The 13,527-nt window shown below is 61.4% G+C and overlaps 1 protein-coding gene across 4 annotated transcripts in view; it reads left to right on the forward strand.

The window, feature by feature from the left end:
* The first annotated feature begins 851 nt into the window (after positions 1 to 851).
* Positions 852 to 13,527, forward strand: part of LOC111161189 (sphingolipid transporter 3 (putative)) — a 34,362-nt gene continuing 21,686 nt past the window's right edge. For all 4 annotated transcript variants that reach the window (XM_022524759.1, XM_022524760.1, XM_022524761.1 and 1 more), the window contains exons 1-7: positions 852 to 1,038; positions 3,840 to 3,905; positions 7,897 to 8,033; positions 8,504 to 8,655; positions 9,285 to 9,351; positions 9,959 to 10,107; positions 10,887 to 11,039. In XM_022524759.1, coding sequence (XP_022380467.1) covers positions 858 to 1,038; positions 3,840 to 3,905; positions 7,897 to 8,033; positions 8,504 to 8,655; positions 9,285 to 9,351; positions 9,959 to 10,107; positions 10,887 to 11,039 — 905 coding nt within the window. In that variant the 5' untranslated portion in view covers positions 852 to 857. The remainder of the gene's footprint in view (positions 1,039 to 3,839; positions 3,906 to 7,896; positions 8,034 to 8,503; positions 8,656 to 9,284; positions 9,352 to 9,958; positions 10,108 to 10,886; positions 11,040 to 13,527) is intronic.

The raw sequence follows: 13,527 nt of genomic DNA on the forward strand, positions 1-13,527 counted from the left end.
GTCCTAAAGCTTCCCTAGAGCATAGTCTAGTAAAAACAATACCATGTCCCGCAGTTTGGGTGTGTCTGACATTTCCTCATTAGATTAGGATGGTGGATTGCTGACGGGAACCCTGCCTCGGTGACATGGGGCCAGCTCGGAGCCTCTGGGGGGATACGCACACGCCCTCTGCTCTTGGCGGTGGTGTTCCTTTAATCTTTGGTCTGGACATTGCCTGGTTCCTCTACCACACGGTTACGGCCCCTATAAACATCCTGTAAAGAGACCCTTGGAGACTGTGCCGTACCCAACCCCTCTTCCAAACCACCCCCTGGATTTTGAATCTGTTGTGCTCCTGGCGACAGCCCCTCCACCACTCCTCACTCCTCTGTTCCCCGCCGTGGGGCCCCAGAGCAGAGCAGGTGCCTCACTCCCAGCTGGGTGCCGCTCTCCCGGCCAGCACCCAGCCTTCCCGGTTCGGCCCAGCTCATGTCCTGTGCTCGCCGCCCAGGTCCTGTGTGGGCAGCTCTCGAACCTCTTTTGGAGACTAGGGCTCCGAAGACTCAACTCATTTCCTGTCGCATGAAGCTTCTCTTCCTCACTGCAGCCGCCGAAGCCACAGTCTAGGTCGAGGGGACCGTCATGTCTGGCCACCCAGTATGGGCCCCCCCCGCGGGCCTCAGAGCTGGGGCTGGTGAAACCTTGGGGGCCAGTCGGGGGCGGGCTCGGCAGGAACCTGCGATAAGATGCTGAGCAGTTAGGGCAGCTGCTCTGAGGTCGGGAGGCCGGGAGCCCACAGGAAGTGACTCAGTGCAGAGCCCATGGGCCTCTGCTCCGACACCTCTGGGACAGGAACTCAGGCTGGCACGGCTGGCGGCATGTCGGCAGAGAGCTGGGTGCCCAGGCCGGGCAGGCAGCCTGGGACCTCGGGCGCAGGTGTGTGGGCCCCCCGGACGGTGTCCGGCCCCTGGAGCCTGTCCCGCGGGAGAGCTCATGCAGCTGCCGCAGTCCTCTGCTACGTCAACCTGCTCAACTACATGAACTGGAGCATCATTGCAGGTGAGGTGGCCCCGGTGGACGGCACCCTGGGAAGCACCTGTGGCCAGCGGCTCACGGCTGCCCCGCCCCCGGCCAGCACCGCACGCCCACGGGGCCCCATGTCCTGCAGACCGTCCCCTTGTGCAGGGCAGCCCTGCCCTTCTCAGCCTTGGAGGGGTTCCAGCCAAGCCCCAACGGGGTGGGGGGGGCACAGAGGTCCCAGCCCAGCCCCCACCCAGGCGTGTGCACATAGCGGGGCGGCGAGGGCCGCAGGGAGGACCGCTCCTTTGGGGGAAGGCCTGGAGGTTCGGGTGGGACGCTGAGGGAGGCCATGGCAGGCAGGGTGGGCCGGAGATAGCGGGTCGTGTGCTTCCAGGACCGGGGGTTGTGTGCAGGCCTTGCACATTCTGACCTCTTTCCTGGAGGCCCTGAGGCACCCGCCTGCTCTTCTCACCCACATTCACTTAACTCATTCATTCGCACATCCAGTCAAGACGTAACCCCCTTTTCTCTCTCCATCACTGAATCATTCAAGACCGACTGAATGACCCTGTGGGCGTGGAGACCCAGGAAGGGTCCGTCCATTGGTTCCAGAGCTTGGGAATGCCCACGTCATGGGGCCGAGGGAAGCCCAGACCGGGCTGGGTGGGGGGCTGTATGGGGTCACCCGCAGCAGCCCTGAGGCCAGGACCCCGGCGACCAGACACAGGCTCAGCCCACCAGGCAGGGACAGAGCAAGCAGGATGCGAGCTGTAGACGCGGATCCATCTCTGGGGAGCTCGGAGGGCGCACACAGGACTGAGCAGGCTGGACGTTTGCCGGGTGGCCCCAGGACAGCAACTGAGGGTTCTGGCCGAACTCAGAATAGGGGGCATTTGGGTGGGTCTGAAGCTGAGAAAGTTGGGAGGCAGGAGGTGGGGTGAGGGGAGGGTGCTGGGCAAGGGGTCAGTGTGGGTCCAGGTGACGGAGTGGGCGGTGTGCTCTGGCGAGGTGGCCAGAGTGGAGACGGCAGGGATTGCTTAAAACGGTCTTGGGACCAGATCACAGGCTTCCTAGGTGCCATGCTGGGATCCTGGGGCCTTCTGTTGAGGCAATGGGGGCCACAGACAATTTTGGGGGGGAGACAAGAATGAGATCGGTGCAGGCAGAACAAGCCCGGGGTTCCGGTTCCGGGGCTGCTGCGATGGGTTAGGCAGAGGCCCAAGTGGGTGTGGAGGTGTGTGGGGCCAGGGCCCAAGCTGAGCCTGGAGGGGTAGAGAGGCGCGGTGGCCACGCAGGCTGCGGAGGCCCCGAGTTCCGCCAGCGGAGGCCCTTCCTGTTGGGACTTCCTCCCACAGGGTGGAAAGCAGGGCCGAGGTCACTTGCCGGGACGAAGGAGGCCCGGAGAAGTGAAATCATGCAGGGTGAGCGGCAGGGACCCCTGTTGGCGGTTTTCCCTGCAGCTCCAATGCCTTGGGGGGAGCAGCTCTTCAGCTGAAGGGGAGGCTGGGTCCACTCCCAGCCCCGGAGGGCTGGGAGGAGCCCGGGAGCGGATACAATCCGGGGCAAGTCCTCTGTCTTATTTGTGTGATTAATGATATTAAAAAGGAAGGATGGAGGGACAGGCTGGGACGGCTGCATGCAGCGGCATTCGGGCCCAAAGCAAATGTCTCAACAAGAATCTTGTACTTGGTTTCTCTGCTTCTTGGCCCTGCTGACAGGTCTTGGAGGTGCGAGTGGGGCCCTATCCTCCCCACGGCCTGGGCATTTCTGCAGACCCCATTTGTGGGCAAAGGGGACTGCCTCTGGCTGGGATGCCCGCAGCACAGCCGTGGGCGTGGCTAGAGCCCCGTGGGGACCCTGACGGCCCCTGCCTCTGAGGGGACCTGCAGACACCTGCAGGGTCCAGCTCGGGTGCCGGCTCATAACCGAATGACCGCAAGGATTGCTAAGGGCTTCCTGACGCTGGGGCCTGAGCCTCCCAGCTCAGCTAAGCAGGTGCCTCCACTCTGACGAACCCCTGCTGAAGTACTGCCAAAGGCTGAGGGGCGCTGCATTGGCCTGTGGCCTGGGGGGAACTTGGAAGGGCTTTTGAGGCCCGGCTGATGTGCAGCAAGGGCCTGTCTCCCTCAGGGAGTTGGGGCTAAGATTGGACCCAAGTGGGACCTGTCTCTGAGGCTCTCGGGGGCACCGTCTCTCTGCTCATGCCTCCGGAAGCGCATGCTTGTGTGTGCGCACATGCAGCCCAGGGCATGTGTGTCTTGGTGTGTCCGTGCTCACGCAGGTATGTACATCCAGGAATGACTGGAGTTTGTACCCAAGCGGGGCTGCCTAGTCATTAACACCGTAGTCTAAGTAAGCTGTGCACTGTGCAGCAACAGGGAGCTGTCGGCCCCTTGGAAGAGTATGTGAACAGCAGCCCCTCGTGCATGCAAATGCAAAGGCCTGTGGCATGCAGATTCCGTGTGTGCGCGCGCGCGTGTGTGTCTGTGCCCCAAGAGTGTGTTTCTCTGTGCATGCCCATTTGTGTGGACGGATATGGATCTGTGTGTCTGCCTCTCTGTCCCGGGGTGGGTGCTCATGCGTGAACGTGGGCATGCGTTTGGGCCTCTGGAGTATGTGTTCCTGTATGTGTGTTGATGTGTGTCTGTCTCTCTGGGCGCCGGTCCCCCCATCTGCACGCATGTGTGCTTGCACGTGCGTGGGAGGGAGGGGACGAGAACAGTGGGCCGTGTTCTGTGCTGTGCTGGTCAGCTGGTGCCCCATCCCACAGGCGGGCCAGCTGCCCTTAGAGGCCCAGGGAGCCCCTTCCCACATCCTGAGCGCTGTCCGTCTGTCCACAGGGATGCTGCTGGACGTACAGAACTTTTTTCATATCAGCGATAGCAATGCCGGTCTGCTTCAGACAGGTAAGGACTGAGTCCTTGCTCTGGAGCTGGGACCCGGGGCTCATGCTGGAGTGGGGGTCAGGCTGAGCCCTGCCGCACACCCCTGACACAGAGAAGGGGCACTGAGGACGCGTGGGGTTGGCTGTGAGGGCCAGCGTGGGTGGGAGGACGGAGAAGGTGGGCTGAGCCCTGGCACCTGAGCAGCTGTCTTGGGTTTGAGCACTGGTGCTGCTGAAGGAGCAGGGGCATGGGGCTGGAGAGCCTCAGGCCGTGCTGACAGGTCACTCATCCCTGCCCGGCTCAGCGCAGTGCCAGAGATTGGCTGGGGCTGGGCAATCCTGCTGTGGGCTTTCCTCCACGGACCTGAAATTTCTGGCCTGCAGAACACAGACGGACGGACAGACAGAGATCTGTATTTGCCACTGGGCTCATATGGGGTCCAGGAGTGGGGAGCAGCGACACCTCCCATTCCAAGGTCACACACAAACACGTAACTAGCCCACGCGTGGCTCCTGCCTGTGCTCCCCTCCCGTAATAGTCTGCAACCCCAAACCTCAGAACAAGTCTCTTAGGCTGGGGTGTGGGGTCCCCGGGGGGGCCAAAAACACTTTCTTGGGTCCACATGAGTAGAGTTTTGAAAGAATCCAGTTACAGACCCTCAAGCCTGGGTTTTTCTTTCCTAAAATGGACCCATCTGAGAAAAAGCCTCTGGTTCTTCCTTCCCACCTCTGTTCAAGCAGAGACCATCCCTCTTCCCTATTCTGAGTGTTTCTTTAGTGCCCTGCCCTGGGGTGAGAAAGCCTCTGGGGTACCAGACAGAGGGGATCCCCACGGGTGCTCAGCTTCTGCGGGGTGGGCCGTGGAAGCCAGGCAGAGAGCGTGTCAGGAGAAACTCACTGGGGAGGCTTCCTCCAGGCCACACGCCCGCGGCCCAGTGCCAAGGCTTATCTGGCTGTCCTGCTGGCGCGACGGCCGATTTATCTAGGATTTACAGTTCAGAAGGGAGATGTCTCACGGATGGGTGTCAACACATTTATTTCAATTAGCAAAGATGAAGCCAGCATTTTAACATCTTTCTGACAGGCAGTAGGCCTGATTTGTCGGCTTGATCTGGCAAATAAGGACTGGTTTTGCCCTTTAGAGCCAATGTGAGGAGACAGAAGCCTTTTCCCGTCAGGGATCGGGTGGGGTCAGTGATCACATCACATTTCCCAATGTGACCCGCAGCCCCAAGGATTTGGATGAAAATATAGTCAAAAAATACCATAGTGGTGGAAATCACATCCTTTGCAACTATTTAAACTTATGACAAGGATGTTTTAAATGTCGGCTGAACACACGTGTAAGGGTACATAGTTCGAGAAGCTTCTCTCTTAAGGCCCTGGGCAAAGAGCCAGCAGACCTTGGCTTTAGACCACGTGTGTTTTCCAACCGCTCTTGTCTCGAGGCAGAGGCCAGCAGTGGGTGCCGACCTTCGAGGAGCCAAAGTGAGACCCTCTGGGCTCAGTCCCCACAACCTTCTAGATTACACAGATGATGGCCGTTGAGTCACGATCCGTCTTCCCTGGTCTTCCCCCTGCTTGGTGAGCAGGGTTGTCACCACGAGGCTCCCATAAGTGAGATGCCGTGGAGAAAGAAGCATGTGCACGTGTGTGCAAGTGTGGGGTGGGTTGTGCACGTGCCCGGGGTGTGCGGTAGGTGAAGGGAGGGTCAGCACTGCAGAAGCGGCCCCGAGAGGTATGTGGAGAGAGCAGGGGGCTGGAGGCCTGACGACCAGGCTCTGTCTCTCCCTTGACCTTGGGGGAGTCTTCACTGGGGACAGTCATGGTGTAAGACCTCATGTAAGACCCAAACCCCCCGCTGATGTTTGTCCACAGGGCGCGGAACGCAGGAAGCCCCTAACTGAGAGGGCGTGGCTCAGCTGTAAGATGGGGCAGAGGGTGCGGTCAGTGGCTGTCCGACTGGACCCTCCCAATGGGACAGGAGGCTCCTGGGGTTGGTCCACTGATGGGTAATATCTAAAACCAACACTGATGTGGCCTTCACCGCGTGCCAGACACCATCTCAAGTGCCCTGTGAGACCAACCCACTCACCCTTCACAACAACCCCACAGGGTTGGGGATTCTTGTTATGGTTGTGCCCGTTCTCCCCATGACAAACCTGAGCCACAGAAAGGCTGTGCGCTTGCTGAAGGTCCCGCAGCCGGGATTCAAGTCCTGGAAGCTGCCTGTAGAGCCCTCCTGTTCACCCCCTGCTCCTTCACTCCTTCCATTTTGTCTCCCAAGTCACCGAATCTGGAGCTGCCAGGAGCCAGGGTGTGCACCTGTGTGAGGGTGCCTTCCCCCCAGGGCAGCTTTCTCCATTTCAGGGCATCTGCAGGGTGAAGCTGTTTATATCGATAAGGGATCCCTGCCCCAAACCTCATAAAACTATTAGAGGATTCAGGGAAATATTTTTACAACCTTCGGGGAGAGAAGATACACCTTACGAAGACAAACAACCCTGGCCAGAGGAAGAGTGATAGGTTTGAGTCTACGGAAGCTACACTCTTCTGTACCACGGCAGTTGACACCACAAATGCAGTTAGAGACGACAATGGGCGACAGTTACGAGGCGGTCACCTAAAGCTAGGCGCTACCTGTCCTATGCTTTGTTTCATTTCATTTTCTCTGTAACCTTCTGTGGGAAGCACAGTTACCATTTCCTATCACTGACTGGAGGAGGACAGAAGAGTTAAGGAGCTTGCTCACAGGCACACAGGTTAGGGTTAGGGTTAGGGTTAGGGTTAGGGTTAGGGTTAGGGTTAGGGTTTTCTTTGGTTCAGGGTGAGAGCCCAGGTCGTCTAGTCCCACGATCTGCATGGTAATTTCAAACGGCAGAGGATGTGAGCTCGGGAACCTGCTCAGCTTCACTGGACAGATGGACGATGCAGACTGAAACACCAGCGAGACACTGTCCGCTTTTCAACCGTTAAAGGAGCAAAAACAGCGCGACCGATGCGTCAGGTGCCAGCCGGGGGCATGCCACGCGCTTCTGTGCCCGCGGACACGGATACGGCCGTGTTGGCAGAAGCTGTTAAATTCTAAACGCCACGGACACCGAGGACCATTTTCTGTGGGGGTATTCGGTCGAACCGTATTAAATTGCCAGATTTTGTGGGTCAAAACTGGCCTAATTTCTGCAAACGCGTGCGGCTCAGCGGGATGCTAGAGCCGCCCGGGAGGTGGGAGGGGCTGGGACCGCGCGGGGCGGGGCTGGCGCTCACTCGGCTCGGGCCGCGTCAATCATCTGCGCTCAGTGAATGGAGGCCGGGCGTGGGGGGAGGCCTCGGCGGAGGCGGGTCCAGGCCTCCAGCTGCACCTGCCGAGGGGGGACTGGAGACGCGAGGGTCCCCGTGCGCGCGGCGAGTCCCACAGACGCGCGGCAGCTTCTCCCGCTCGCGGGGCAGCCGCCGGGCTCGTTCGTCCCGCCGCGGGTCGGAGGGTCCGCTTCACTGAGTGAGCAGCACCACGGACGGGGTCCGGGACTGGCCGCCGACCCCGCGAAACCCTGCTGGCGGCCGAGCCACAGGCCGACCGCCCTCGCCTCCCACCGCCCCCACCGCCCCAGCAGGGGTGCGGCAGCAAAATCGGACCCGGCCGGCTGGCGAGAGGAGGGGGGTTCTGCAGAGACAGGGTCCGGTCAGGGAGCCCTGGGGGCCCCCGCGCTGCCCCGTGGCCACGTCCGACCTCACTCCGGGCCACAGCCCCGCGGGCACTTGGGGGGCTGCTCAGAGCGGTGCACTGAGCCCGCCCGGCCCTCCACTCCCCTTCCCTGTCCCCTGACTCTGGGCGTTGGGTTATGGGTTAGGCGGAGATCGGGGGGTTGGGGTACATTTTCCTCCTCCTGGCCCTCGTCCACTGCTGCGGTGCCCACTGTGGCATCCGAGCCCGGTCCCTCGTGGGGTCCAGGAGGCCCGCGCGCCCTCTCGCCGCAGCGGGGAATGCATGCGGCCCTGCCCGTCCCCTCCAGTCTTCGTCTGCTGCCTGCTGCTGTCCGCACCGGTGTTCGGCTACCTGGGCGACCGCCACAGCCGCAAAGCCGCGCTGAGTATTGGGATCCTGCTCTGGTCGGGGGCAGGTCTCTCCAGCTCCTTCATCTCCCCCCAGGTAGGTGCCCACACCCCTGCCAGGCCCCTGGGGACCTGCCTCCGCCTGGTTTCTCCCTTGGAAAGGCAGATGCGCTGGCCTCCGTCCATTCCGGGCTCTAGGCTGGCGGCAGGGGTGCCCTCCAGGGCCTAGGGAGGACCCCCTTAGATGCTGTCCACGGGAGCCTTCCTCTCCTGCACGATCCGCTGCTGTCTGTGGGGGGCGTGTGCGGGTGACCGCTACTGTCCATGGGAACTGGCCTGCATGGCAAAGGTTGACGCTCAGAAAAAGGGCTCCCTGGGCATGGGGCCGGGGGTGGCTGCAGGCATCAGCAGGGGGCGCCCGTGTGATGCTGGGGGTCCTGGCGGGGAAGCTAGCCAGGGGTCTTTAGCCCCCGGCCCCTCCTCCCCTGGGGGCATGTGTCCACACTCTGGTCCCTCCCCCCATGGGTGATCCTGGGACTCACTGGGGTCTTGTGTTTCCTTGCCCAGTATTCCTGGCTCTTCTTCCTGTCCCGGGGGGTTGTGGGCATAGGCTCTGCCAGCTTCTCCACCATCGCGCCCACTGTCCTGGGCGACCTCTTTGTGAGGGAACAGCGGACCCGGGTGCTGGCCGTCTTCTACATCTTTATCCCTGTTGGAAGGTTGGTACCACCCAGAACCCACTTCCCTAGGTGGTAAACTGAGGCCCACAGGAGCCAGGACAGAAGCTGGACTGGGGATGGAATTTGCATCCCAGCCCTCCCCCTTCCTTGCCATGTCCCTTTACTTCTCTGGGCCTCAGTTTCCTCATCTGTAAAGGTGGTGAGGACACAGGCCGGTGGGCTGTCTTAAGGGTTAGATATAATACAGGTGTTCCCTCTACCCTAGGACACTGGGGAAGGCCTGCTTGGGGCGTGTGTGGGCCTGGGCCAGGCACCCCTGGGGTGGTGAGGGTGGGGGCGGGTTTGTGTATGTCAGAGTGGGATTTGCAATCTGACCTCTGAGCTCTAATCCGGGTTTCCTGGAATCGCCTGACTCAGGCAGGGCTGAGCCGTGGGTCTTCAGATAGGGCCGTATTGGGCAGTGGTGCAGGGGATGGGCCTGGAGCCAGAGGTCACCAGTGACTTGACCAAGGGCAGCGGACACCTGGGCCTCACGTGGCTCACGTTTCCCGTGACAGGGCTGTGAGCAGCAGCAGCTCCTTGGGTGGGGACCCCAGCTCAGGCTGGCCTTGCCGGCTTGTACCTGCCCCCCACCCTCACTGCCTGTCCTCCTTGCCCCTCTATCGCAGTGGTCTGGGCTACGTGCTGGGGTCAGCCATGTTGCAGCTGACTGGGAGCTGGCGTTGGGCCTTCCGAGTGAGTCCAGCCTCCTCTTCTTCCCTCTGATCCCCCTGGGCCGGCAGGGACTTTCCAGCCTCCCGTGGCCTTAGCCACGTGGCATGGTCGCTGGCGCCGTGGGAGGGATCAGACCTTGGCAGCTTCAGACATTCGATGGAACATGGCTGTGGAGGTCACGGCCCTGGGTTCAGATGCTGGCTTCTGGGTTTGCTAGCTGTGTGAGCTCAGGCAAGCGGCTTGTAACGTGGGTGGGGGGTGTACGTGCTGCATCGTGGGGTCTTGGGGAGGGACAGCCAAGGGTGGGAATAGCCTGGGGCAGAACAGACCTGGCAGGCGCAGGTGCTGAGTCCTCCGGTCGGGCTCATGAGCCCTGAGGGAGTTGTGCCTACTGGACACATTAAAGGGAGTCCTAAGGGGACACTACTCCGCAGAGAGATTGTGCTCCTAGGGGTGAGGAAATGTCAAGCTTTCCGTATACCCAGCAGCCAAGAAGTGAGCCCCCTGCCCCACCCCCAGGGCACAGAGCCCCCCAGACCCTGGGCCACGTGGCTTGTCACCGGCAGGAGCTCCTGCGTCCCGGGTGTGTTTGTGTGGTCCTGAGCTTTCCGGGCCCTCCCATGCCCAGGTCATGCCTTGCCTGGAAGTGGTGGCCTTGATCCTGCTTATGGTGCTGGTTCCAGACCCGCCCAGGGGAGCTGCTGAGAAGCAGGAAGAGGCGGCCGTGGGGGACCCGAGGAGCAGCTGGTGTGAGGATGTCAGTTACCTGGGGAGAAAGTGAGTGTCCCCGCTCCTCCCTGCGCGTCACTGAAAACCCCCGTCTGCCCAGCAGCCCCGCCCGGCCCCGCCCGGCCTCCAGGGAGCCCCAAGGATCACAGCCTTCTCCCTCCTCTGAGTTCACCAATGGAGACGCCCTTCCCTCACTTGGAGGCCCTCTTTTCGCCCTGCCGTGGGACAGTAGGGGCTGGGAAGGAGGCGGTGCGAGCCTGGATGCTGGCTCAGTCGCTGCCTTATCCCCGAGTGACCTGAGACTTGGAACCTTATTCCCTTCCTTTATTCAATGGACGTAATTCTCCCAGGGCTGCCGGGGGGATGCTGGTTGTTCATCACTCACCTCTGCAGGCCTCGTGGGAGTGCGTCCATCCGTGTTCCGGGCATGGGCGGGGAGGCAGACAGGAGTCAACCGCACTCCCAAGCCTCCTGATTTACTGGAATGTGGGGCGCGGACGGGACCGGCTCTCTTTGATACAGAGCCATGCGGCCAGTGGAGGGCACTTGGAGGAAGGTGGGGGCAGCAGGGACAGCTTCCTGGAGAATGTGCTCTTGGCTTGGGGCCTTCTGGGAGGGGGAGAGCTGGTCCCACAGAGATCAGGGAGGAAGGGCCGGCGAGAAGGAATGCATGGAGGGGGGAGTGCAGGGCTCGTGGGCGACGCCATGAGGATCCGGAGCACCCGGGGGGCCAGTGTCCCCGGGATGGGGTGGCGCGTGACAGGAGCAGCTAGCCCGCAGCCCTGGCCCTCTCCCAGGGGTCTCAGCCAGGGCACTTTCTCTTGCAGCTGGAGTTTTGTGTGGTCGACCCTTGGGGTGACGGCCATAGCCTTTGTGACTGGAGCCCTGGGCTTCTGGGCCCCCAAGTTTCTGTTTGAGGCCCGTGTGGTGCATGGACTGCAGCCTCCCTGCCTCCAGGATCCGTGCAACAGCCAGGACAGGTGAGGGTCCTCTGGGAGTCCCGGGCGCTGCCCAGGTCAGGGGGCTCCTGGCGGGCAAGTGCTGAGGCCGCTCTGAGCCCCCGAGCTCAGCGTCTCTGTGCAGAAACCAGGACTCGGGACCTCGGCGGCATGGCAGGCCCAGATCTGCTCCGGCTGAGGTCCTAGGGCTCTGGGGGGCCACAGGCGAGGAGCCTCGTCACCTCTGGGCCCCAGTTCTCCCGCTCTTGGGTTGCTGTGGGGGTCCGAGAGGCACTTGGTAGGGGAGTGAGGCTTCTGTGGGGCCTGTGGGACGATGGGACCCGTGGCGTGAGGCCTTCCCAGTTCACAGATGGCAAATCGAGGTCTGGGGATGCCGCATCCCTTCCGGGGCTGGGCAGTTTGCACGTGCACTCACGTGTTCTCTGCCTCGTCTGGGGCCCCAAGTGTCCCGAAAAAGCTGCCAGAATGTTGGGGTGGGGGAAAAAGCCACCCGGAGGGCAGTGTCCTCCTGTCCCCACCTCGTCCTGTGCTGTGCCCAGGCCAACATCTCTCCAGCTCAGTCCCAGGCCCCCGTCACTGCCTTTCTCCTCCTCCTCCTCTTCATCTCCACTTGGCTTCTCAGTCCCCAGAGGCCGAGCTCCTCGAGGCTCAGGGACATGGTGTGTAGCCCCCTGACACCTGTGTCCACCTCCTGCTCCCTAGCCTCCCCTCTGTCTCCATCTTCCCCACTGGAGCCTGGAAGGAGCTCACGTGATTTCTAGAATGCCCCAGGCCTCCTGCGCGTCTGTGCCTTGGCCTGGCTGGCCCGCCAGGAGCTCCCTTCCTTTTTCCCACCGTCGCTTCTTAAGCCTTCTTGTTAGTTCAGGCCGGAATGGGGAGTATTTACCTGGAAGACCCTCTGAGCGTGTATGACAAAACCCTTTGCTCCGTGTTATGGAGCGAGGAGATGGGAGGTCAGAAAGGTTAATGAGCTGCCCAGGCCGCAGACCCAGCCTCAGACCCATCTGGCTCTGAGGCCGGTGCTCCCAGTGCTGCATCCTGGAGCCGCCGGAGCCTCCCGTGACTGCTGGGGACTTGAACGTCGTGGCCCGGGACAGGGCAGGTGCTCACGTGGAGCCTCAGGGACAGAGCGCAGGAAGGCAGCCTGCAAGGTTGTGCTGCTGGTCTCGGCTCTACCGCTAGCACATTCTCTCCCGGGGACACAGATGGGGGCCTCAAAGTCCCACAGCAGCCTGGACACGTCGGGGGTCCTGCAGAGGCCCGGACACATTGCGGGGGGACAGACAGAACTCATGTTCTTGTCTGATGCTCTCTGGCTCTGCATCCTGGGGCAAGTCAGCTCCCCTTTCTCAGCGTTGGCCTCGTCCTCCGACTGGGCTCCTCCATGGACCCTGTGTGGCCAGCGATGTCCTAGGCCCCAGTGGCAAGTGGCCCAGGTGTGGTGCTTAGAGCAACAGAATTGTTCTTCAAGGTCCCGAGGCTGGGCCTCCAGAGGGGTTTCACGGGGCCAGAGTGGAGCTCCGAGAGGCCGCACCCCCTCCAAGCCTTCAGGGGACGGTCCTCCTGCCTCTTCTCCTTTGGGGGCTGCTGGTATGCCCTGGCAGGTGGCTGCATCCCCAGTCTCTGTGGCCGTGGTCCTGTTGCCTTGTCCTCTGTGTCTCAAGTCTCCTTGAGCGTCCCTCTTACAGAGATGCTGGCGGTGGCCTGTAGGGACCCTCGAACATGGAGGATAATCCCCATCCCAGAATGCTTAACGGAATCCCATCGACAAAGTCTGTTTTGCGCCAAAGTCTGTGTCGCACGGGTTCTGGAGGTTAGGACCTAGCCATTGTGGGGAGCACTATTCAGCCCATCACAGAGCAGGTAGAAGGTCCCAGTGCTGGGGTTCCACACCCACCTCAGCTGTTAGTCCCCTCTCCGTGGTTGGGGTCACCCCAGGGTGAGGACGCAGAAGGGCAGGAAGCTCCAGGACACAGGATTCCAGCTCCGGCCCTGGGAGGACTCAGACCACTCAGAGCTGGTGCACAGGGAATGGGCTTTGTGGGGGTAGTGGGCTTCCCGCCCCTGGGGCATGGAAGTAGAAGCTGGACTGCTGCTTCACCAGGCCTGTTGTGCAGAGGGTCAGCATAGAACTTGCAGGACTTTTTTTTTTTTTAAGATTTATTTATTTGACAGAGATCACAAGTAGGCAGAGAGGCAGGCAGAGAGAGAGGGGGAAGCAGGCTCCCTGCTGAGTAGAGAGCCCGATGCGGGGCTCCATCCCAGGACCCTGGGACCATGACCTGAGCCGAAGACAGAGGCTTTAACCCGATGGAAGAGTAAAAGTCTGAAGTGGGGACAGAAACTCATCTGGGGGCAGAAGAGGTTGGAGCTGGGGGCACAGGGTTGAGGTCAACCAGGATGAGACCATGAAGGAAGGGCCACGTGCGTCACATGGGCTGGCACGAGTCCGGCGGGTGTCTGAGAGCTGGTGGACGGTTTCCGGTGGGGATTGGGAGATCTATATTTT

The sequence above is a fragment of the Enhydra lutris genome, unplaced genomic scaffold (assembly GCF_002288905.1).
Source record: "Enhydra lutris kenyoni isolate GAN:26980312 unplaced genomic scaffold, ASM228890v2 scaffoldscaffold82, whole genome shotgun sequence".
NCBI classification, from domain to species: Eukaryota; Metazoa; Chordata; class Mammalia; order Carnivora; family Mustelidae; genus Enhydra; species Enhydra lutris.